Source organism: Prionailurus viverrinus, chromosome A2, assembly GCF_022837055.1.
Source record: "Prionailurus viverrinus isolate Anna chromosome A2, UM_Priviv_1.0, whole genome shotgun sequence".
NCBI classification, from domain to species: Eukaryota; Metazoa; Chordata; class Mammalia; order Carnivora; family Felidae; genus Prionailurus; species Prionailurus viverrinus.
Window position 1 is genome coordinate 88,673,706 of NC_062562.1, and position 23,507 is coordinate 88,697,212.

The window sequence follows — 23,507 nt, forward strand, 5'->3', positions numbered from 1 at the left end:
CTGAGCCACCCAGGCAACCCTCTTGGTGCATTTCTAAGTCCCTCAACTGATATCCTCCTTCCCTAGTGTCCAGCACTAAGCTTACTTTCTCTACATTACAATGCACGGTTCACTTATAATGAATTGATAATTACACCTGTGCATTCTTTTTGTACTCATTAATAAATAGGCATATTGCTTTTAAAAACCAGTGTTTCAAAGGGAGCACAGAATCGCTCAACAAGTGACTGTGCCAGCTGTTGAGCATCTAAGGATGAAAAAGAAGAGATCTGGCCTTGAGGACCTCACAGTCTGGCACAACAGAGAGGATCCACTTAAGTAATTTTACAGACTAGAGAAGCCATTCAACATATTCAACAGCACTAAGCCCCATTTACTTTGCTGATCAAGACTCAAGCGGGTGAAGCTATGTTTTATCAAAAGACACATTTACGATTTCGGCAACAAAATACGTTACTGTGAGATTTGGTCAACACTGTTTCTCCCACATCATATCTTTCCAAGCAAAGGAAACCTGGAAATGCAGGTTTAATGACTCGTTTAGGAGCCGACAAGATTCCCTAAAGTTGTGGTCTCTTTAAGTTTTACCCTAAGCTTCTAGAAAATACTAAGATTGAATTATTCTTCCTATTTATCAACAGAATTTTATTTTTGCTTATCTTCATTCCCTAATTTAAGTGTAAATTGTATATTTTCTTATCCTGGGTTTGACAGAGTCCAGCTTTGTTACTGTTTGGAAATAGTGTGTGAATTCCCTATTTATACTGATGTTTATGTCTTGGCAATAGAAGAAGATAGTAACTGGAGACATTCAGACTTACTTGTGTCAGATAAAATTTATTGATTCTTCCATATGTTTAATTATGATAATAATTTAAAACAACCTACAAATCACAAGGAGTCACTTTTAAAAATATTCCGAATGTGATTTATTAAACTTTATTTTACCGCCTCAATTAGCTACTCTCCAATTATGAACGATGGCAGTAATGTGCCAGAGGAAGTCTGCATCATTTCCATTACGAACTTTTTATGATTCAGACTGAAAAAATATATATGGATGCATCTATATGAATGTATATAAAATACTTGATATGCATGGAGACACATGAAGCTATCCTTTCCTCATTCTGATTGTTTGGTACTTCTGTGTAGCACAGGCCATCTTCATATGTTAAGTCGTAAGTTAAAAATATATATACTTACTTATAACCATTTACTTTTCAAGGGTCAAAATACACCCATAAATGCATGCAAAGAGCACCTCAAAATCTTTAGCAAAACGCATTTCAACTAACGCTTCTGTTTTGTGCATGTTACATCTCCTGACTCTAATGCCAGTTTTTCCAAGCTTGGCCTCCACACATCACTCTGTGTATATTTATCCTAGCAGCCTGCCCATTTCCAAACTAATGAAAGAGCTGTCACAAATTGCTAGTGCCACCTATTAGTGGAAGCACAGAACTGCAAATCATGATAATTCCTTTAAATAGCACCTTAGAAGTCATGAGGGGTAAAATCCATCCCAAGACTCACACTTGTTCTAATTTATGTTTACAGCTGCTGGTCTTTTTAAAATAAGCTATCACTGCATGCACTAAACTTAGATACTGTCACGAGTTCTAGAGATTTTACCTACAGTTTTGTACTGATACATCATTTTATCAGAGATTGTTTTCATAAAGGTTTGATAAGTGCAATGTCTTAATCAATTAATATGTAACTCTCCATGATATAATATCATGACTTTGTAAATGAATGCTGTTACATAATGATTGATTAAAAATGTATTTGAGTACTGGTTTCTCTGGATGGTTTTAGGACAATGGAAATATAAATTCTATTTAGCATAGTCCTGACTTTAGATTTAAAATACTCCAAGCATGTGAAGGTACGATATTTTGACCTTTGACTAGTGACATGTAGGTGTGCCACTGACGTTTAAATGAGAAAAATTAGGATAAGAAGTTAAACCACACAATTTCTTACTGTTGATAACACTGTAAGTTATTTAAAGTACATATCTCAACTACAATTAGATATTCACACTAAACATAAGTAGATTATGCTCTGCAAGCAACAGTTTTATTTCCTTACTAGGAACATATGAGATCATATTAATTAATTTTAATTCAATTTATTCTTGAAAGATCTTTCATTTGCATGGATGTTTGAATGTAAATTTAAATATAACTGGCCAAAAATTCCAGCATATTTGTTAATTAAGTTGTTTGATTTATAGATGAATGAAAAGTAAGAAAACAAGGAAATTCGTTATGACAGATTTATACATCTATTTGGTTGCCTAAATATCCTGGCAATTGACATCACTGTCTGCAGTGGAGTCTTGTAAATAATGTATATGAAGAGAAATAACAACATAAAAAAGTTAGAATTGGAAACATTATCTCTTCAGTATTCAACTTTATTTGAGCTAATAATGATTGAATATTATTATCAAAATTTGGTGGGCTAGAATTTTACATGGCATGGTTTTGGGGGTCTCAGTTATTTTTTCTACTAGCTGAGCTCTACACTGTATAACTTATTACTTCCAAGGCCAATCTGGTTGGCAGCTTTAAACAGAGAACCCCTGAACTGGAGACTTTCACTAGCCCTCATGTGATCTGACCAGCACTGGATCACAAGATGTGTGACTGAGCATCTTGTTTTATTTTATTTTTCATTATTTTGCCAGAATACATTTTTTCGAGTAGGTGAATAAAAATTTCTAGTTTTCAGCAGGCTGAAATTGAAGATTCCTGAATCAAAATATGATTTTTAAAGTGAATAGAAATTTGAGCAGAAAAGGCCATGTTAAATAAGAATCAGCAAGTCAGAGACCTGATGTTAAATATGCAGTGACTATAGGAGAAAAGATACTGCAAAGAATTTATAACTTCTTTGCACCGTGTGTGTGTGTGTGGGGGGGGGTGTAAGAATATATCTCTTAAACATATAATATATAAATATATAATATTATATAATACATATACTATATGTATACTTATATATAATACATAAATATACTATATATATATATATATATATATATACACTTCTCTACCTTTCATAGATACTTATCTTTTAGCTGTGAGGAAATTATCAGTATAAGACATATTACATCCTATACCAACATGTGAGTACTTGACATATCCATGGGGACTTTTCATGCCCATTCTAAAATAAATAAATAAATACATAACATAAAATACGAATGTCATTGTATAGCAGTAACAATTTTATTATAGGTTGCCAAGATCACCTTTCTCAGCTATAAGATACTAATGTAAAGTTTTGTCATTCATAGATATACATATATTTATACGTATACACATACGTATATATATATATAGATGTGTATCTGTACTCTGGTAAAAGTGAAGAAAAATCTCTGAAAAGTCAACAAGTTTAATTAGTAAATCATCATTCATATTAACTAAATCTGAAGCGATCATAGTGCATTGAGCAATGGCAAATAAAAAGTCTTTTGCAAATTGTATTTCATAAAGTTTTAATTAAATATTACTTCCAATATCAGAAAGATGTGTGTGAGGATTTTGATTTACCTGATAATCTCATTGTTGCAATAATTAAACTACTCTGGGGGCAAAACTCTTTACAAAGTATGAAAAGAAAGTCTTTCAAACATTTATTTAAGTGCTATTTACTAAGTCCTCCCTATGAAAGTAAAGTTAAAGGCATTGATTTAACCTTTGGATTCACATGATAACCATCACATTCAGACTTGCATGTGCCTTTCATTTTTACTAAAACTGGAGCACACAATGTCCTGGAAATGCTCATTACATTGAGTGATGGAACATTTGTCATTTGTTTAAAACCCCAAACCTAACTTATTTCCTCGTCATTTCCATAGGTTTTTCTGAAGTCTTCATTGTACCACACATTCCAAAAGGAAGATTATATGATAGTCTGGTATTTCATGAGAAAAGTGAAATTTGACTAGTTTTGTAGGAGAAATAAACAGTTCCACATCAATTTGAAAAAGAAGCATTTCAACATTTAGCTATATTACATACATTTCAGGAAAGCAAAAGTATCTCTGAGTGAATGTTTCTTGAGGATAATTTGTATGTGACTGCTGAGATTTACAGAGTTCTCACATTTGCTTCCCCCACAAGGATTCTAAATCAGATTGGTTCAGAGGAAAAGCCAGCATACCCCATTTTTCTAATATTATCACTTCTCCAGATGGTCCTGAACACATCCATTCAATCCCTTTTTCCTAGAAAGTAAAGAGGTACCTTATTAGATATATATATATGTGCATCCACTACCAAGGCTGCCTTCTTGCTTTTCTTTTTCTTTCTCATTTAACACATCAAATCTCTTTCATTTCCTACTAGGCAAGATGACAAGTAGGAAGTGAGCACAGTGATTGCCTGAAACTTTGTCTTGGCAACCTGAGCAATGAGAGAGTTAATGGTGGATCTTTGAAAACAAGTGACCATGGGAAATTAGGGTTGGCAGGGATTTAACTCTTCATGAATCATGCTGGAATATTTTTAAGGGCAAAGCAGTGGATGTTTTAACTGTGTTTGACATCTAATTAAGGAGGAAAAAGAAGGAGCTAAAAAAAAATCTCTATTATAGTTTAGAAACAAAGTACTGACAATTGGCTACTAGGCATTTGCTTTGGCAAAACAAGTGTACATGTAGGGACAAAAAGGTAATGACAGACCAATAAAATGACAGAAGAAAAATTGCTTGGGCCATTCCTTTTATTCTTCTTCTTGTTGTTCATTTCACAGTTTATACTACCAAATTGCCAAGCCCTAGGCATATCAATAGAATTGTTATGTAGGTGTAGAGCAGTTTTTTTGATGAAAAGAAAAGCAGAATAATTCTAATGGATGCCATGATAAAAAGAGTTTATAAAGACTGTGTCAAATAGATTCATACTGTCAATATATACAACTTACTTCATCAGACAAGTTTAAAGCCTGCACACATATCAAAGGACTATTCTAATTAAGTGCTATCTGTTTGTATATAGAAAGAATAGGTACCTGTTCTATAATGGAGAGTAAACAATCACCATGGAAATAAAATTCTTGCAAAATATATGTAATTCCCAATCTTTATTTATTTTACAACTTATTTAGCATTTAGACCAGTATCTCCAAATATAGTAGATTTTTAAAGTGTGTTTCATGTTTCATTTGTTACTCTACAATTATAGCATACAGCCATTCACATCTTCAAGAAGTAAAGTTGCATGCGAAACTGACTCATAGGCACATAAACTTGGATAAAATCAGCCACCAATCTAAGAATTATTTGATGTTATCCTCCCAAAGAATGAAAACAGAAAGCAAAAACTGAGGAAAATACACATGCCATAATACCATATTCTATAAAAACAATTTAAAGACAGATGCTAGAGATGTAATAGAGATTTAATTAAATCTTTAATGGCTATATGATAATGTTTTAAAATCTTGCACGATAAGTACAATTGCAATTCTGTTTGCTAATGTTTTAAATCCATTCACATTTTAGTAACTAAGAAATTGTTATGCCAAAAATAAATGTATCTTTCAATCCAATGTATTTTACCTAGCAAGTATTAATTCCAAATAAACACATTTAATAGGTGTTGAATTTTCTAATCCAAAGTGTGAAAATTACATCTCTCTTTCCTATTTGTGATCCTCATTCACACTAGAGCATTCAGAAAGAGACGTTCCCCATCATGTGAAAATTAAAGAATATGTTTCTGGCATAAGAACAATGTGCAGCAGACAGACATCTCTACAGATAGATTCAATGATTTTCTTTCACATTATAGGCTAAAAACAGAGTATAATTGAAGCTTCCTACTGCCCCACCCCCAATTCCCGAAATCTGAGAATCATAAGAAAGCAACACCTTAGGGAGTAAAAGTACTTGAGTTAAAACATTTTAATCACCAACTCCATTTTACTAATACCTCAGTTAGAGAAACATTCTTTTTCATTAAAAGTTTTTCAAAAATACTCTTTTCAACCATGTTAGCATTATTTTATACAACTATCTACAAAATCTATCTAAACAAATGGAGAACAAATATTTCCTTAAAATCCTCATTAAAAGCCAGGCATATGCATTAAGCTGTAACCAAATAAAGTACTAGCAATCATGTACTGAAGCTTTTTTTCTTTCTTAAATTTAAACTCTTTTTGAAAGTAAGTTCACACAACTAGCTGTACAACCAGAAAGTAATGTTCCTTCAGTTCTCACTGAAGTACATATGGAATTAAATAACATTATATTTCAAAGGCTTTCGCTTTACACCAATTAGCCAAATACACAGTCTTTGGTACAATCATAACACACTGTGGAAAAACTAGTCTGTTCCCTCCAGTTTATATTCTCTTGGCAAACCATGATCTACTGCTTATGTTAAGCATCTGATTGTCAGATTTGAACAAACTGAATATTCATGATGACGATTAACCATTTAGTGCCTCAAACTAAGAAAACACAATTTATCACAACAATTGCTATAGGTGAGGCGTTCTACAAAGAGACTATTTTTGCCACGGCGCTTTTTAAAGATATTTTAATAGAAGTAGAGTCAGAAAAATTAACAGCACATATGATCACACACACAGATCAGCATTTACCCAGGCATTCAGCTCTTCTCTGCAAATGTGATTAAATGTTCTTTGTTTGCATTTAAATTGTCATATATCAAACAGGAGACATGCTTTTATAAAAAAGTGTTTAAATCATCTCAGAAAGACACACAGGATCACATAGGTTTCCCAGGTTAAACTAAAGGTTTCATGGTTTGGCTTGGGAGGGAGTTCAAGGAATGAAAAGGCAGAGGTGGTGGGGTGGGGGGGGGGGGGCAGGGACATTACAGAGCTAGCCGAAAAAGAAGAAAAATAAAGATTTACCTTTGTAGGATAATTTCAGTCTTGGCACATTGTTCTTCCCATTTTGATAGTTTGCTGTGGCTGTGAGTAATACTCCCCAGAAAAGACAGACAATCCTAGTGAACCAGCCCATGCTGCAGACGCTGGAGGTGCCTGTGCTGCTCTGCCTTCCCTCCTGTATTGTGCGGCCAGAGAAGTTCAAACAATCTGGAAACTGGAGGTAACAGGTGATTTAGGTCAGTTTCATTCATAAATGCAGACAATCAAGACCTCACGGCAACACTAACACCTCTTCTTCTGTAACAGTCACTGGAGCACAGAAACTTCAAACCCTCCAAAAAAAAAAAAAAAAAAAAATCGAGCCAGGCACCGGATAATGAGGCACAACTGTTGTGTAGAAAGAAAAAAAAAAAAATGAACAAGGGCTGCTGCAGTGGTGCTTAAGAAGCAGTTCCTTTTATCTAGGCTCTTCTGATAGCCAGTGGCGGACTCTAATCCTGCTCTCTGCTTCATTCGGCTCCGGGGAAGCAGAATGAAAGGGAAACAGAGAAAGAGAGAGAGAGAAAGAGAGAGAGAGAGAAAGAGGAGCCCTGAGCAGCGCGGACTTTTCCTGTACACATGTAGGGAGAGATGACACAAGATCCCACAGACAGGTTTTCCCAACACTCACTAGACTGGCTGACAATGGGAGAACAGGCGAGCTCAACCCACTCCCCTTCCCTCCTGTCACACAACACATGCAAAAAACATCTCCTAGAGATTAGAGCTGGGAGCAGAACCCTCCAGCGTGCCTGTGAAAGGCATGTAGCTATAAATTTACTTCCCAAGGCACGCGTTGTTTTATAGCCATTTTTAGGTGCAATTTTGATTAAAAAAAATCTGAATTCTGCTACCTACATAATTTATAACTCATTATATAATTCCTTTGAACTTGTGCATTATATGTGTATGTATGCGTGTGTGTGTATTTACATATATATACACACACACGCATACATACACATATGCATATGTACATATATGTATATCTTTTCACCATTATAACTTTAACCACTGAAGCTTTTAAAGCCTTGTTAGAGATCATTCCCTCTCCCCAACAAACCCCCTTGGCTCAACTACCCCCTTCCCCCGACCCGCAGCAATTTCACTGAAGAAATTCCTAGTAAAGCCCATTTCAGCAATCAGTTCAAGACAAATATAGGTCCACTGAGAATTATAAATTACAACTCAAAAGGATACTCAGAATTTAAAAACATCTATGGTTTTCCAGCTTCTGGAATGCTCTGGCTAACATTGTTAATGCATCACACATCTCATTAATTAAAACCACTTCCCTAGTTTTGGTTTAAAGGGCAGAGGAAGATGACAAAGTTCACAAAAGTCCCTGCTGAGTGTCATGGACCAACATAAAGAGGATATCTCTGTGTCTTCATGAGCTGGTGAAGGGTTACTAAACGTTCTGTGCACACGAATGCATATGTTTAGGCAGCCACACAGACACAACCAGTTCTTTCCTAAATAGACATTTTGTCTGAGGTGTTTCAATTTCCTCTTCTATTTTTCTTTCAATTTTCCCCAAAGCTGATATCCTTATAGGATATTGGGGGTTGGTGTATATAAAAGTTAGTAGGACTGAACTTTCCCTTCTCTACTCAACTCTCTCTGCTCTACCCGTGTCCCCCCCCACCCCCTACAACACTCACAATTGAAATACAGAATAGAGAACCTACTTCAAGTATGGAAATTTTTCCACTGAAAGAAGAGGGTGAGTCTCACAATTACAAACATAAACACTTAAAGTGGCTTAGTATTCTTGCGAAAAATGATCCAAGCATTGCCGCTACAGCTTTCATGACTTAATGTCTACAGGCCAATAGGGGAAAAGCATCTCTCTCTTTCCCTCTTTCCTTCTGTCTGTCTCTCTGCCTCAACAACTATGTGTGTGTTCGTGGTGGGCGGAGTAGGGGTGGGTGGGTGGCTGGGTGGAGGAGCAGGAAGAGGATGAAGAGGATTTAAAGGAGGGAGAATGGGGGAAGGGGTGGATGGATTCTCTCTACTTCACTAGATTGATTCATCAAACAGACCTTATTGTATTTGTCAGTTTCCTCAGGCCTATTGATCAGTCAGTATTGTTAAGAAAATAAAATCTAAAAATAATGTTGATTTTACTGATTCCCGCACTTGTTATCCTGAGCACTTTTCACGCCCTAGGCAATGGATTAAGGCTACAAACGACGAGAGGCTTGTCTGTCTTCCATGGATTACTCTCTATAGACATTTATTCTACAGAGGAATTCATGTTACTTTGGGATTATTTAGAAGATTGGATCAATGAATTATCCTTTTGAAATATCACATACAATTAGTTTAAATACTTTAAATAGTTGTGCCATTTTCATTAATATATTTTAAATGTCTTTAAATATTTATTTTTCCTCTAGCTCTTGTTACCTAGAGTAGGGGAACAAGTTTATATTTGTCAAAACTAAACAGGATAAGCAAATTTAGAAATGTATCCATTTCACTTTCGTAATGTCTAATTCTGAAACATTTTGATGTGTTCCAGGAAAAATGAAAGGTTGTAGGTAAAATTCAGATAAAAGAGGATCAGAATTGACTCCATGGGGAAGAAAGACATTCAATCTGGATTTTGAACCACAAAATCAGGACAGAGTTATTTAATTTTGTAAAACAAGTAATTTAAATTAATGTTGAAGTCTGGAATTTGGTAGCACAGATACCCATGTTTAGATACACACACATAATTTTAAAAAACACTTTCTTACCCTCTAAATTTTGTATGATCTTTGTGTGTCTTCAAATGTTTGAAAGCTTAATAAATTCACATTTACATTTGCTTATCTCTAGATTTTTTAAATTTAAAATGTGTGAACACAGTAAATTCTGTGGGTAAGCATAACTGTGCTAGACTGACTATAAAAGAATAGAAAAGTGTAGCCATGCATAGATATTTTAACTGTAATTTTGTAAACAAGAAAAGAGAAAGAAACTACATGCCTGAAAAATACAAAAGCATTTGGAGTTTTCTATTTCTACCTCTTTCAAAGTCTTTGACTTAAGTCAGGGTGAAAGTTGTTTTCAACTTTTTTCTTTTACTCCCAAACACGTGAAGGATAATCAAAGTTAAATGTATTTCTCAGATGACGTAGAAAGAAGGTAAAGGGTCGACCTAGATGGGTGTTTTTCAGAAATTTTCAAAATCTGACCGTACGTATGAAACATAGATTTTGATTCACCCCACACCCCCAAAGAACATGACTCCCTACTCTTACATTCAGTGGCCTAAGCCCTGCATGATTAAGCCTGCTGCATTTGTCTCCGTGGCCATTGATGTTAGTTCATCACTTACTACTCTTTAAAAGTCAGAAATATTACACTGATCTTTTAACATCAAATTTTATTTAAAGCTTCAGTGAAAAACCTTATTTTGCTATTTTCTCAAAGTTGTCTTTATGATGATTTTCTAACCTGCAATCTATATCATGCACCATAATTCACTTCACTTGCAACTGAATCTCTACTACCTTTTTAAATTTCAAGTGTTCAGAAGTGATGAACTCCTACTACAGAGTCAGATTTGAGCAGGGGCTTAATATGATGATCATGCTCTTGTATAGATTTGTCAAATCAATCAGTAGTTTTTTAACCCCACTCCATATTGAGATGGATCACAAAGACTTTCCAGGAAGAGCGATAGGTTCATGGGTGGTGTGCTTGATTTTCTAGAGAAACAATACTTCCAACTTTACAACAGGTCGGTTAAGTTTTGTTTTTCACTAAAGACCTGTATAGTCATAGAAGATCCAAATGAAAGCATTTCTCCATTGAAAAAAATATTTTTGATCTTGTCACGTATTAGATAAAACCAATGCAGTATTTTTTAAATGCCCACTCTCTGTATTTTATTTATGATGAAATAAATTGGAATAACAACAAACATTGTAATTCAAGGGCAGAAATGATTGTCCTTATTTGTGAGATGGCATTCCAGTACTTCCCCAGGTTATAGATACCCTGGGTCTTTTTGTGAGTGGTAGGTGAAAACTCTTCCTGTATTTGTGCATAAAAGAAGAGAAGGAGAAATATAATTCTGATGTATTTAAAAATTTAGTGGATTAAATGTACTTGAAGTTATGGTACACTCTAGTAAACACACTTGCCTCTCCCTGTAATCCCACTCTACCCCTGTTTTATTGTGGTGTGATAGAGTACTGCCCCCAAGTTGGCACTAATGACAAAATAGAAGACCTCTTTAAGAGAAATAACTGAGTTAAGAATTTTAGAATGAGTTGGTTAACCAGTTCCCCAAAGAAACAACACCAAGAAGGAGACCAATACTAAAAACAAATTTTCAGTACTCTTACCAAGGTGTTATTCAACTGAGTCATGTAAAAAAAAAATGATACTAGTTTCCATCTAACATCTGCTATTTCTCATTTTTTTTTCTTCAAGGGATGCTTCTTCGCTATATGAGAAAGGCCTGTGATCAACAGAATTATAGCAAATGTCAGAGTCGAACATTTGTCCTTGCTCTGACATCTCATGTTGGAAATTCATTTTTAATGAGGGTTTTTCTGGTACAGGGAATTTGAAACCTTTTCTTTTTCTAAAAAAGAATTGTGTGGGTGAAAACATTCTTTAGAAGATCAGAAGACATCTTATTAATTGGGCAAACTAGATAGCTGATGCATTATTTGTTCTAGCCAAAAATGATAGTTCTTTAGAACTACTGCAGTAGTCACTGGGAGCTGGGGGTGGCAGGTTGAAAGCAATATTTAAGAAATCAAGTTAAACTTTTCATAATCTGACCCTTGTGAACGCTCTTAGTATAAGCAAAATGTGAAAGGAGGAGTTGAGTGGAGGAATTGGTAAAAGGCAAAGGGAATCCACTCTCTAGGGAAGCATTAACTCTTCCCTTGCTTTCTAGCCCCCTTTCCCCCTCCCACCCGCCATGAATGGAGATTTCAGGAAAATAAGCTCATCCCTCTTCTGGAATGATTTTGTAACAATTTGAGGGGAAAAAAAATCAGTTTTGTGTTTTCTCTTGTGACATCAATGGTCATGATACTTGGAGGTAAATAGGGACTCAAAACAAAAAACTCCTTGTTTTTCAAATGAATTGAAGCGATAAATGTTAGATCAATGCAGGAGACCAGAAACCGGCCAGTCACGTTATTTGTGGCTGCAGATTTCAGGAAAAGTTCAGGCAATGAAGGGTATCAGAAATTACAGAGGAAATTCTTTAATGGTAAGGTGAGGTGGTGGTTTCCCTTTCTTGGAGAATCTGATTTTGTGCGGCTGGCAGGTGAGTTTTATTGGGTTATCAAGTTTGAGTGGGGGATGGAAAAGAGTGTCAAAAAAAGGGATGCATAAAATTTCATTTATGGTTATCATCAGAGTTGCCAAAAGTGGCTAAACTCCAGTTATTAGGAACAGGAAGTATCATTTTTCCAATCCCTTTCCTTTTGATTTCTTAAATCCATCATGTTTGTCAACATTTTAAAATATTTTAAACAGGGGAGTTTTCCTTTTCCATCTATTTGAGAAGCTTGTCATCACTTACAGCTTCTTTATCAGATTATCTGAGAGGCAAATGCAGTGTCCCTGAATATTAACGTATTGAAATAACAAAACAATGACAATATCAAAATACCTGCTTTTTTTTCTTTCTTTCTTTCCTTTTTTTTTTTTTTTAAAGTGAGAGTGTCTCCACCTCAACTCAAATGAAACAAGAAAGTTTTCAAGTGAGACAAAAATCCCATTGTTAATACTGATCAGTACAGGCTAGGCAGTGAGGAGGAAAAAATGAGGCATCCATGGAATACAAATGAAATGAGCAGGTTGGCTGTTGAGTGTTTCAGAACATGAAGTTATTAGTTATTTGCTTTCAGTAAAGGCATATCACACACCTTCCCGCCAAATAAATAAATAAGCAGATCTATATTCAATAAACAAGATGAAGAAACTAGGCCATAGCGTTTCAAAGATTACTTTACATCTGACTCAGACAAAGCTGATGCATATGGTCTCCCTTTGTTACCCACTGAAAAGACTGTTTCACCTCAGATGTTAAGTTTCCTAAAATCTCTCTATTCTAGGAACAGGCCTTTTCCTTCAAAAAAAATGTTTTTAAAGAGTTTGTAACTGATAACAATAGAGAACAGAAATGTTGTAACCTGGAATTAAAGTTCTTTAAAAGGGTTTATTATAATGGCAAACCCAACTGTTTGGCGGATGGTGACTCAAAATCTACAGCACATGCTGGTTTTTCAAGGGCACAGATTTGTCTAAATTGCAAACGTTAAGAAAAGAAGACTTCGATGATTTTCTTCCCTATTCTGCATTATTTCCAGAGTTAAATGCCATTTGTCCAGTCTATGCACCCCCATTTTCTCTTTTGTGGCATGGGGGTGGGGTTAGGATGATATGCCAGGTTTCATTTCACTGTGTTGGCTATAGGAGCAGCTGTCACCTTAAGGAAGAGATTAGGAAATTTCTTGTTTATTAGCTAACGATTTATTATTATTATTATTATTATTATTAATACATGATTTATGAAGAAAATTCAAATCTCCCCCCATTTTTCCTCAGGGCACATCCATACGATATATCTCACATAAACCAATCAACATAGATTCATTTTCTCATGCCTGCTATATCAATGAGAAGAGAAACAGCATCCAATATGCCCAGCCTTGACTCTTCTTAAATTACAGATCCAAGTTGAAAATGGTTTGACTGGAGGACTTAAATGACAATGTGATTATTCCCTTACTTGTTTTTCAAAAGTGCTTTCTTTGAAGCACTTTAAAGACCCCTAAACATCTAACAGAGTCAATTTTATACAACTCCTTTTGAAGCATAAAAATAATGTCCACTGTATAAAATTGTGTTCTCACACAGTTTTTAACTATTATCTCAACTAAAGCTTTAGCAACTCACTGTAATAATGTGCTGATTATACAGAAGAAAAAAACACTCACTTTTCGAACTTAATAATCAAGTGAGTGTATTTCTCATTATGTCACGTTGTAGAGATGGCATTTGATTTTTCTTTTTTTGATAGAATCAGTCTGGTGATCTCATTTTGACATATTAAATAATTACTACAGATTTAATTATGTTGTGAAACCTACTTCAATTCTGGTAAGCCAAAATAAAAATGCTTCGAGACATAAGAAAACTGAATTTGCGTGAATCAGTGTAAACGTCTCTATTTCTCTATTTCTCAGGCCGTCAGCCTGAGTTGATGCGTGACTGCCCCTGTGTAACCTGGCCAACTAACTCCGCCCCGGAAATGCGATCTGAAATACACTCCTCCTCCACACTCAACTCCAGTCACCTTTGAAAACATTTTACTTATCGTATTTCTTGCACTCTTTTATTTTGTATCTATCCATCCATTCACCAAAATTTTGAGAAACACACAGGCGTCCATCCTTGTGACTTAAAAACAAATTACAAGCTTTTTGAGACTAGTGATATATGTTCCAAGGAACTGACGACAATTTTTCTTTTATTTTTTTGGTAACTTTCTACCACCAAGCTTAAAAACTGTCTGCAAAGCTTTCTGTACCTTTTTGGCGTAGAGTGTTTTTATTTATTTATTTATTTATTTATTTATTTATTTATTATTTAAAATGCAGTTCTACTGCTATTTTCTTTTTGTCAAATCCTGTATCTGGTTTTAGTCCTTGTACACTATCTTCCTTGTTATTGTGGAAGACTCTGGCTGATGACAGACTGTCTACATATTTTGTTGGATTACTTATGATTATAGGCTATTGTATTCCCCTAAAGTTAATCTGCCTATATCAGGGTTTTGCATTTGGGACTCAGGATATAAGATTGCTTAAAAAGAAGAAACAAAGGAAAGGCCTTGCATGATTTTTCACAATGTTTTATGAGTATTCTGGGAGCTCTCTCTCCTACGAATGTGTGGTGTGTACGTATATCTATTATAGCTCTTCCTGTCTTATATTCTAATAAGTTTCTTCAGTACACTCTCATCTCAAAAAGAACAGAAACTTTAAACTTATATTTTCAGTGCTCAGCATAACATTTGGCACAAAGTGTAACCTATTTATTAATGGATTAATTCATTAATTAAAACGCCAGGGGAAATATATTCTAGATAGTTAAAATATCATGGCCCAGAAATCTCACAACTTTAATAGTTGGGTAGAAATAACTTATTTGACTAGTTTTCCATGCTTTGATATTAAGAATGTATCAGAGTGTAGACAGTAGCATTACAGAGAGTTCTAATTTGCTCATTTAAAATACTGCTAATGTAACTAATATTGCATTATATGTTAACTAACTGAAATTTAAATAAACATTTGAAAGAAAAAAATAAAAATAAAATGCTGCTAAAGTAATATTATAGTTCATGAAATAGAGTATCTTTGGCTTTTCTTTCAAAGCGTAGAAAATATCAGTTTTGTTGTTATTATTACTATTATTTTTATACAAGTATGTGTTTCTTTTCAGATTAAAGACCTCTCTTCAGATTCCCTTAGCCTGCAAGCCATTACAGTATGTTGCTAATTGAAATGAGCATTCTAATAGGGTTTCCAAATGTATAGTGTTTCCAAATGGCAGGCAGTAAGTACTCATTTTTTTTTTTAATTAAGAATGGTGATTATAAAACTCTCAGAAAGTCACTACAGTTGTGAAAATGTGTGTATTACACAAGACACGATAGGTGGGTTTAAAGCCCAAGACCACAGTTGGTAGCAATAAAATTGAAATTTTAGTTTCTTTGTCTGGAAGTGAAGTTGATCATCCCCCCCTTCCCAATGCCTGTTAGGATCGAATCAGATATCACATCTGGCTTTGCCCCAGATAAGAACATCCAGGAAGCCAGGGTTCCTAGGCCAAGTTTCTGCATCGGCATCCCACGGAGTCAGACTCTGCACTCACAAGAGTTTGGCCAAACGTCTGGGCGTCAGAATTGAAAATGGGGAGCAGCCCGACCACCAGGTCAATATTGTTGAGAAAAATACCAGGGATTCTAAAATGCCATCTTGAAGAAAGAAAAGACAACCCCTTGAGAATCTCTGCAGCAGACACTACAAATGTCAGATGATAAAGAAGAAAGGAGGATCTAGGCTGCTATTAATTTTATGGGTTGAAAAGTTGTCCTTTAAGAATCATAGGTTAGATTTTAAATTCACCAAATTTACATATCAAGAGCCCAGGTTAGATGGGAGGGAAAAAGATATCTAAATGACAATAGGAAGCACAGAAAAGATGCTAGGAAGAAACCTTGACTTAGAGTAACAGGCATGAGGTTGCCTTTCCTAATCAGCCCTGCAACTGTGGGCAGCTGCAGACTGAAGGAGAACAGCATTTCACTTCTTAACAAGTTGCTGCTACCTCACTTGGCCAGATGCTTATTTGAGATCCTGCACCTTTCACAGTTTGCACAACACAGAAAGAATTGTATCTTTTATAGTAAATTGAGCCTTAAATTAAAAAAAGGACCCTTTACCAGCAATAATCCTCAATATGCAAGTGAGTTTTAATAACCTAAGTTGCAAGCTTCAAGCATTAGGGAGTAACGCTTATGTTTCAGAGCAAATTATTTTCCCAGATAAGTGTCATACTTAACTTTGGGAAGCAGAGAAGTTTAGGTCAACAGGTGAAACACCTGTATAACTATTATGGGAATATCTCCTGCTACTATTTATATTTTAAGTCATTATGTCTCATAGGTCAACAGTGGGTCTTTGGTATTTTAACTGTTCAAGAGTTTCTTTCACACTGTTTTTGGAACACAAGGGAATCTTGATTGGCTGGTAAATAAATTAATTTTCCACTCTAATGGAATGTTCTACTATAATAGTTTCAACAGGAACATTTCCCCTTTACCTTTATTATCACTGTTAAAATACATTGACAAAGACATGACAATGATTCATATTACACAGCTATCTTTGAATGGTTTCTCAAATCTACAAATGGATACCCACCACATATCATTTAGATTCAGAGATAAATTATGGGCATCTTAATTTACAAAATAAGTACATTTTCATATTTAGTTTTTCACAATAATTGCCAGAAGTTAAAACATAACGAAATATAAAAATTTAATCATCACAATCTGAATAGAATTACATTTTCTATTTTTGCATAAGTTTCAATCCAAGGCAAACCTTTCTAGATGTATTTAGTCATCAGCAGTGGGATAGGTTAAGCAGATTTTAAAGACAGAATCATGTTTTATAAACCTATGCTGAAATCTAAAAGTCCATCCTGTGGTGCTCCCTCAAAAATACTGTGTTTCAAATGTTTTAAGCAACATTTTCAAATGTGAATTCAATAAATGTGGAAAGCCGCTTAGTCTCCCGCTAAATTGAGTCTATCAGAAAGTGGTTCAAATGTCACTAATTATTTTATAGGAATAATCATGTTGTAGCTTTAAACAAACTTAAGCTTTAGTCTACTTTAAGACTGGAGTGCCAGGATGAAAATAAAGACCCTTCTGCTGAAATAGACTGGATTGAGTTACATTTAACAAGATCCAGGATGTGGCACTTGAGCTATCTAACAGCGGCGGGCTGTTTGCCACCCCAGCAGCTAGATCACGTTTCCTTTGCCTCAGACAATTTCAGAATAATTTCATAAAAATTACATGATTGACACGATAGCTTTCTTCCCATTCTGATTCACTGAAACGTGTATATCTCCACAATGCATTTCTGCTTCTAAAGTATTAGAAAAGGAAAATAAGCCAGCAATTTTGCATTGTGAATTTTAAAAACTTACTTTATTGTGCAAACTAAGATGACTTCTTATTTAATCTTTGGTTTTCCTCGATTGCTATTGTTCTTCTGTTTTTGTTTTTGTTTTGTATTCACCAAATGGGCTTTGCGATACTTTCTACAGTCCTTTCTCTCCACCGTGAAAATGAGTGACTGAATACTGTAAAAAATGGGTAAGATGTCTTTTTCCATGTATACTATTAGAGTAAACATAGTATTATAGTAAGTACTCCCTTCCTTAGTTTATTCTATCTGTAATTTGGTTAGTGCCCTCTTTATAGCGAATTCTTTTACAAAGTCTTGCAAAATAATTTAACTGTAGTCACCACAACATCCATTGCGCCACATTCATTATAAACTAAATCTTTAGATGCACGTGTTGTGTTTGGGGGCATATTTATATGTATTATTCTGTCGGTAAAGTTACATGTATCACATATATCATGAATATATTTGTCTTTAATACCACTTTAATTACAGGACATTTCAATGGCGAGGCTCATCTAGATCGTTTCCTGTTAAGTTCTTAGTGCAATTCCTTTCACACAATGGGTCCTCCATAAATGTAAGTGAATGACTTCCTGACTATTGTCATGGAGATGCAGGATGGGGTTGGTAGCAGAGACAAAGCTGGCTGTCAAAACCGTTATTTTCAGATGAACAGCAAAAATAGGCATTGAAAGAAATCTGAAGGTCTTCAGAACAACTCTGCCCATTCTGTAAAAAAGGATCCAAAGAATTTCATGTACTCCTGAGCCCACAAAGATTGACTTAAAAACAAATCCCAGAATTAAGGAAAAAAAAAACTGGTCAATGACCATTTGCTTATTTAAAAAAGAAAAAAAAAAGCAAAAGTTACTATGTTTCAAAACTATATTTAACTGAAGAAATTACTGTGTTCTCATTTGGGATATACAGAAAAGTATTTTGTAGGAAGGTGATGAAATATCCTTAAATAATAGAATTTCATTAGGTTTAGGTTTGACAGAAATGGCTTTCGTTTTGCCCAGTTCTCTGACCTATAAGCTAAATATCAGGTGTTATAACATTTAAGAGGTAAGTCTTCTTCCTGTGTAAGGAGGTGTGGGAAAAATGTGTCACCCTTTTCCCAGGAGGGTGGTGGGGCTGTTGGTGAGGGAGGGAGATTTCCCTTCAAATGCTCTACGATGAAGGAATGTTGCTACGAGAGAGTAAGACTGTGTAAGCAACAAGGACTTGAAAACAGTGAGATAGTGTGGGGTTTGAATGAAGGGAATATCTTTTCTCTGCAGATTACAAAACATTTTAGTCTTATGTATTTTTTATATGTATGCATGTATAGATGTACCTCTGTATATATGTATCTACATATATACATATAGATTCATGTGTACATGGACACAGATACGTGTGTGTGTGTGTGTGTGTGTGTGTGTGTGTGTGTATACACACACGGAATGTAATTCAGTGAACATTTACTGAACTTCTGTGCCAGGCACTGTGCAAAGACTGTAGGAATTCAAACCAAATGAACACAGTTCCTACCACAAAGATCTGCAGTTGAGTTGAAACAGCAGTGTTAAGGCTAGCCTTATAGAAATATACACCAACATTCTCCTAGATGCCATTTAATCATAAACTTTAAAACATAGGTAAAAGATAGTTACTCTTGCTATTTAAAAGTATTTAGCTAGTCTGAGGTAGTTTTCAAAGGTAAGTAATAAAATATTTTTCTTCTTTCTTGAATAATACAAACTCATGTGTGATTTCTGGCATCTAAAAACAAGGGGAACAGTTGGCTTTGACCCACTTCCTTATTCGGAAGAATTACTCTCAGATTTCAGCCTTGGAAAAAGTGATAAAGGCTATTTTCAGAAATCAGACTCTTAGGATACAGAAAACTGTAGGTTTCTGATAAGTGCATTGTAAATGGATCTAAAGGTAAATACTATCACCTGAGTCTCATTGCAAGAAATGGATACTGTATACAGTCAACTCTCTAAAAATAATGTTCAACATCTAAATAGTATGTTGTTTTACAAAAGATGGGCTAGTGACCTACATACCTTGATTAAATTTTAAATATCAAGAAAATTATTTTCTTTGTTACTAATATTTGCACTTTAAATTTCTTTCTCTTCTGAGTGTTTTATTTCATGTTTCCTGGAAATGAAATGCCACATTTTAGACTCCATTTTGTTACATATAGCTGGGGAAAAAAATCTGTAATACAATGGTGAAGCAGAGATGAACGTTCTGTGACAACTCATTAATTCTATTAATTTCAGAGATAAGCCTTTCACGTTCCTCACTGGTCCAAGTAAGAGTGAAAACAACAAAAATATTCCAATATTTAGGGGCACCTAGGTAGCTCATTCGGTTAAGCGACAACTTGGGCTCAGGTCATGATCTTACCATCAGTGAATTTGAGCCCTGGGTGGGGCTCTGTGAGCCTGGAGCCTGCTTCGGATTCTGGGTCTCCCTCTCTCTCTCTGCCTCTTCCCTGCTTCTGCTCTCTCTCTCAAAAATAAATAAAGAAACATTAAGAAAAAAAGATTCCATTATTTAACCACTCCACATATAAGGTGTATATGTTGGAAGCATGGGGTCGGTGCAGGCTCAGGTATGATCCAAATACATGGACTATATTTCTAAATAGCAACTAAGGAGGCGGGCAGTACATTGGTGAGAGAAACTCAACATGAGTCCTATATCCAGCTTGGGCACTAACCAGTAATGTGTTATTAGATAATGAATTTCTTGGGGTTTCAATACCCTTCTCCATATATGAGTTAGCTGGACTAGAAATACTCCATCTTTGGTTCCCTCTAATGGTTCCCTTTGGTTCCTTGCCTAAAATACTACGTTCTAAGGGTATTTCCAAACCATCGTATAAAATTTATCAGTTCAAATACTAACAACATTTAATTATTTTAGTTAGAAGTAAGGATTTAATGATTCATATTGCTCCATTTAAAACTGTGATTTCATTTGGGGATTAGAATGTAAAATCTATTATATACTACTGTTGTTAAAATATTTGAAATATTTATAATAGCCCCAATATCAAAATATTAATTTATTAAATAAAACATGTTTATAATATACCCCCCATACTAGTCTCTGAAGTAGAAATTTGGGGTGAAGGTCAATTACATGGTGCTGATGTTAAATATAGTTAGCATGATGCAGAAAAATTTGGCTTAAGTTAAAGTTTCGAGAGAGTGTTTATTATTCCTATCATTTTGGGGGGGAGAAAGTTAAATTTCATCCTCTGCAAGGGTTAATAGAGACCAAAATACACATGTTCAATTTACCTTCCTCTCATTTGGTTACACTGAGATATGCATTTGATATGAAGGAACAACAACACTATTGATGATCATTTTTATTCACCGTGGTTCAATTCACATTTATCAACCATTTCCGGATCCTGAACTCGTTGCTACGGGAAAGACAAAAATTGTGATTTCTGCCCTCAAAGAGGTCTCATTCTAGTAAAGGAAAATGACAGGAAAAGAAAATACACGCTAATTGTTCATATAGCACAGATGACAGGCATTTAGCCCAACTGGGATTTTCCAGAGGCTTTCTCTGGGAGATGGTGCCTGAGCTGGGACTTAAATGATGAGTGAGAGCAGGTGAAGAAAGATGAGGAGGTCGTGCCAGGGCTTCCACTAAAGTACAAAGTCACATAATAGGAGAGAGCATGTGTGAGTACAGGAAATGGGAGCAATTTTGCCATTAACCGGGTGTAAATTGCAAAGAGGAGAGGAAGGAGACATCAGCAGGCGCCAAATCAAAGGTGTCCATATAGTCATGCTTACAATTCTAATAAAGGTGATGAAAAGACATAGAAGGACTTTAAAGAGGAGAAAGCCATAGATGGATTTGCTGGTTAGATGAATGAGTGACGTTGCAGTATGAGGATGCAATTACTAGCAACAAGCAGTAGGGTAGAAAGGCCAGGTAGTTTCTATTTTAAGAGTCTAGACCAGAGGTGACAAGGCCCCAAATCCTGGTAGTAGATTATGAATAGAAGAGAGAAGTCAGTCAGGTAAATATAACGGAGGCATTCTAGTCCTGGGGGAAGGTTTGATAAAGAGAAGAATTGAGACGTGGGTTTCATGGCATTCTCTATGCTGTTATTACAATATTATAAATAATATACCTATCACAATAGTTGCCATGACCATGGCATAGATGGACAGAGCCATTAACTGTGCATACAAAAAGAGAAGAGGAACAGATATGCCTGAGGAAAGACAAGGGAGCTCAACAGGGAACTTGTCGGTTTTAAGATTGTTTTAGGTACACACACGTAGTGGGGTAAATTAGTATAAAACTCAAATGTGAGACAAGATAGGAATATATGTGGCAGTCGGAATCAAGGTAGAGAGAAAAAGGAGTCTGAGGACAAAACTTGCATAGCAGTAAGGAACAGGCAAAAAAGGGGAACCCCAAATAGGAGGATGAGACAAAGAACCAGGGAAGGACATCCAGGTATAAACCTTTAAGAAGGTCCACTAGATGTGGCAGAAGGATGTGGAAAGTGGGTAATGAAAGTCGTATGTGAAGTGGTGGGATGAAAATCGGCCCTACCCCGTGCAAGAACCGAGCTGATGGTAGGAACAGAATCCAAAGTGCAGCGGGTTTGGGGAAGACCAAGTACAAGAGAAATAATTAACTAGCAATAGCTGATTTGGGCTAACCAGCTCTCTCCCTTTCTCAAAGATGAAATGAGATTTAAAAATTCTTTACCATCCTAGAATTTTGAATTCACAACAAAAATTGAAACATCTACTATGAGGAGGAAAACAATTTAGAACACACAATTTTCATTTACCGTCATCACATTAGGGGCATTAAATCTCTTTTCTTCAGAAATGATGGAATTTATTTCTGCATTTTTTCCCCCAAGTGCAAAAACAGGCTTCAAAGGCAGATTTCTCCTAGAAATTGACTCACTGGTCCACCATGTAATATTATGCCTATAGCTTTTAGGTAGGCAGATAAAACAAATGATCTTATAAACAATGCTCTTCCAGCATCTGCAAAGCCACTATTCATTATACTAGTCAACATCTCAAATAATAATACACGTGATAAATACCTCCCAGAATTCAGTGCCAGAAAAAGATTTTGCCTAATAAGGAAGTGATACACCTTTTTTTTTTTTTTTGGTCAGTAGAAACATATTTCCCTTTAACCTTTGCTGTTGGGAAGTTTAACATGACATTTAAAGCTTACAGGAAGAAATTAGCTTTTTCTACTTTCTAGTTTCTAGTTTCTAGAGAGTACCTTTGCCTTTCTTTTTTGCATATTCTCATTCTGTACTATCATCAACATGCATGTATGTCCATGGGTAAATGTTTGTGAAAGTCCTCTTTAAATGCTTTTAAATTAAAAGTGCAATCGACTATGTAAATAGTAGGAATAAAGTATGTGGTCAGCATTTTATTTCACTTTTTCTTCACATACTCATAAATTTGGTGTGGTATTATTTTAGTCAAAGATATATTCTCTATGAGTTTTTCTGTTATTAATTATTATTTCCTTTTTCCCCATGCACTTAATTCTAAGGAAAGAGATATAATGAAATTTAATTCTGGTTGGAAAAGCATTATTATTATGCTTAACTTTATTTTTTCATTATATAATCCTGAGCCTGCTACAATTAATACAAATATCAGTGGTGATTTTCTTACAGGACATTTAGCTGCACTTAGAACCACTTGAGATTATGTAACCTAATTCGAACTGATTTTATGGCATTCTCTTCTCATATTCCAATAGCATACTTTTTGTGTGTGCTGTCCTTATGCCTGCTTTTCCCTATACAGAATAT

General features: G+C 35.1%; 1 protein-coding gene across 2 annotated transcripts in view; it reads right to left on the bottom strand.

The window, feature by feature from the left end:
- SEMA3A (semaphorin 3A) overlaps positions 1–23,507 on the bottom strand; it is a 468,512-nt gene that overhangs the window by 199,854 nt on the left and 245,151 nt on the right. Inside the window, exon 3 of one of the 2 annotated variants that reach the window (XM_047850777.1) lies at positions 6,909–7,101. In XM_047850777.1, coding sequence (XP_047706733.1) covers positions 6,909–7,020 — 112 coding nt within the window. In that variant the 5' untranslated portion in view covers positions 7,021–7,101. Of the gene's footprint in view, positions 1–6,908; positions 7,470–23,507 lie in introns of those variants that run through there. The other variant, XM_047850776.1, reaches the window with a different exon arrangement.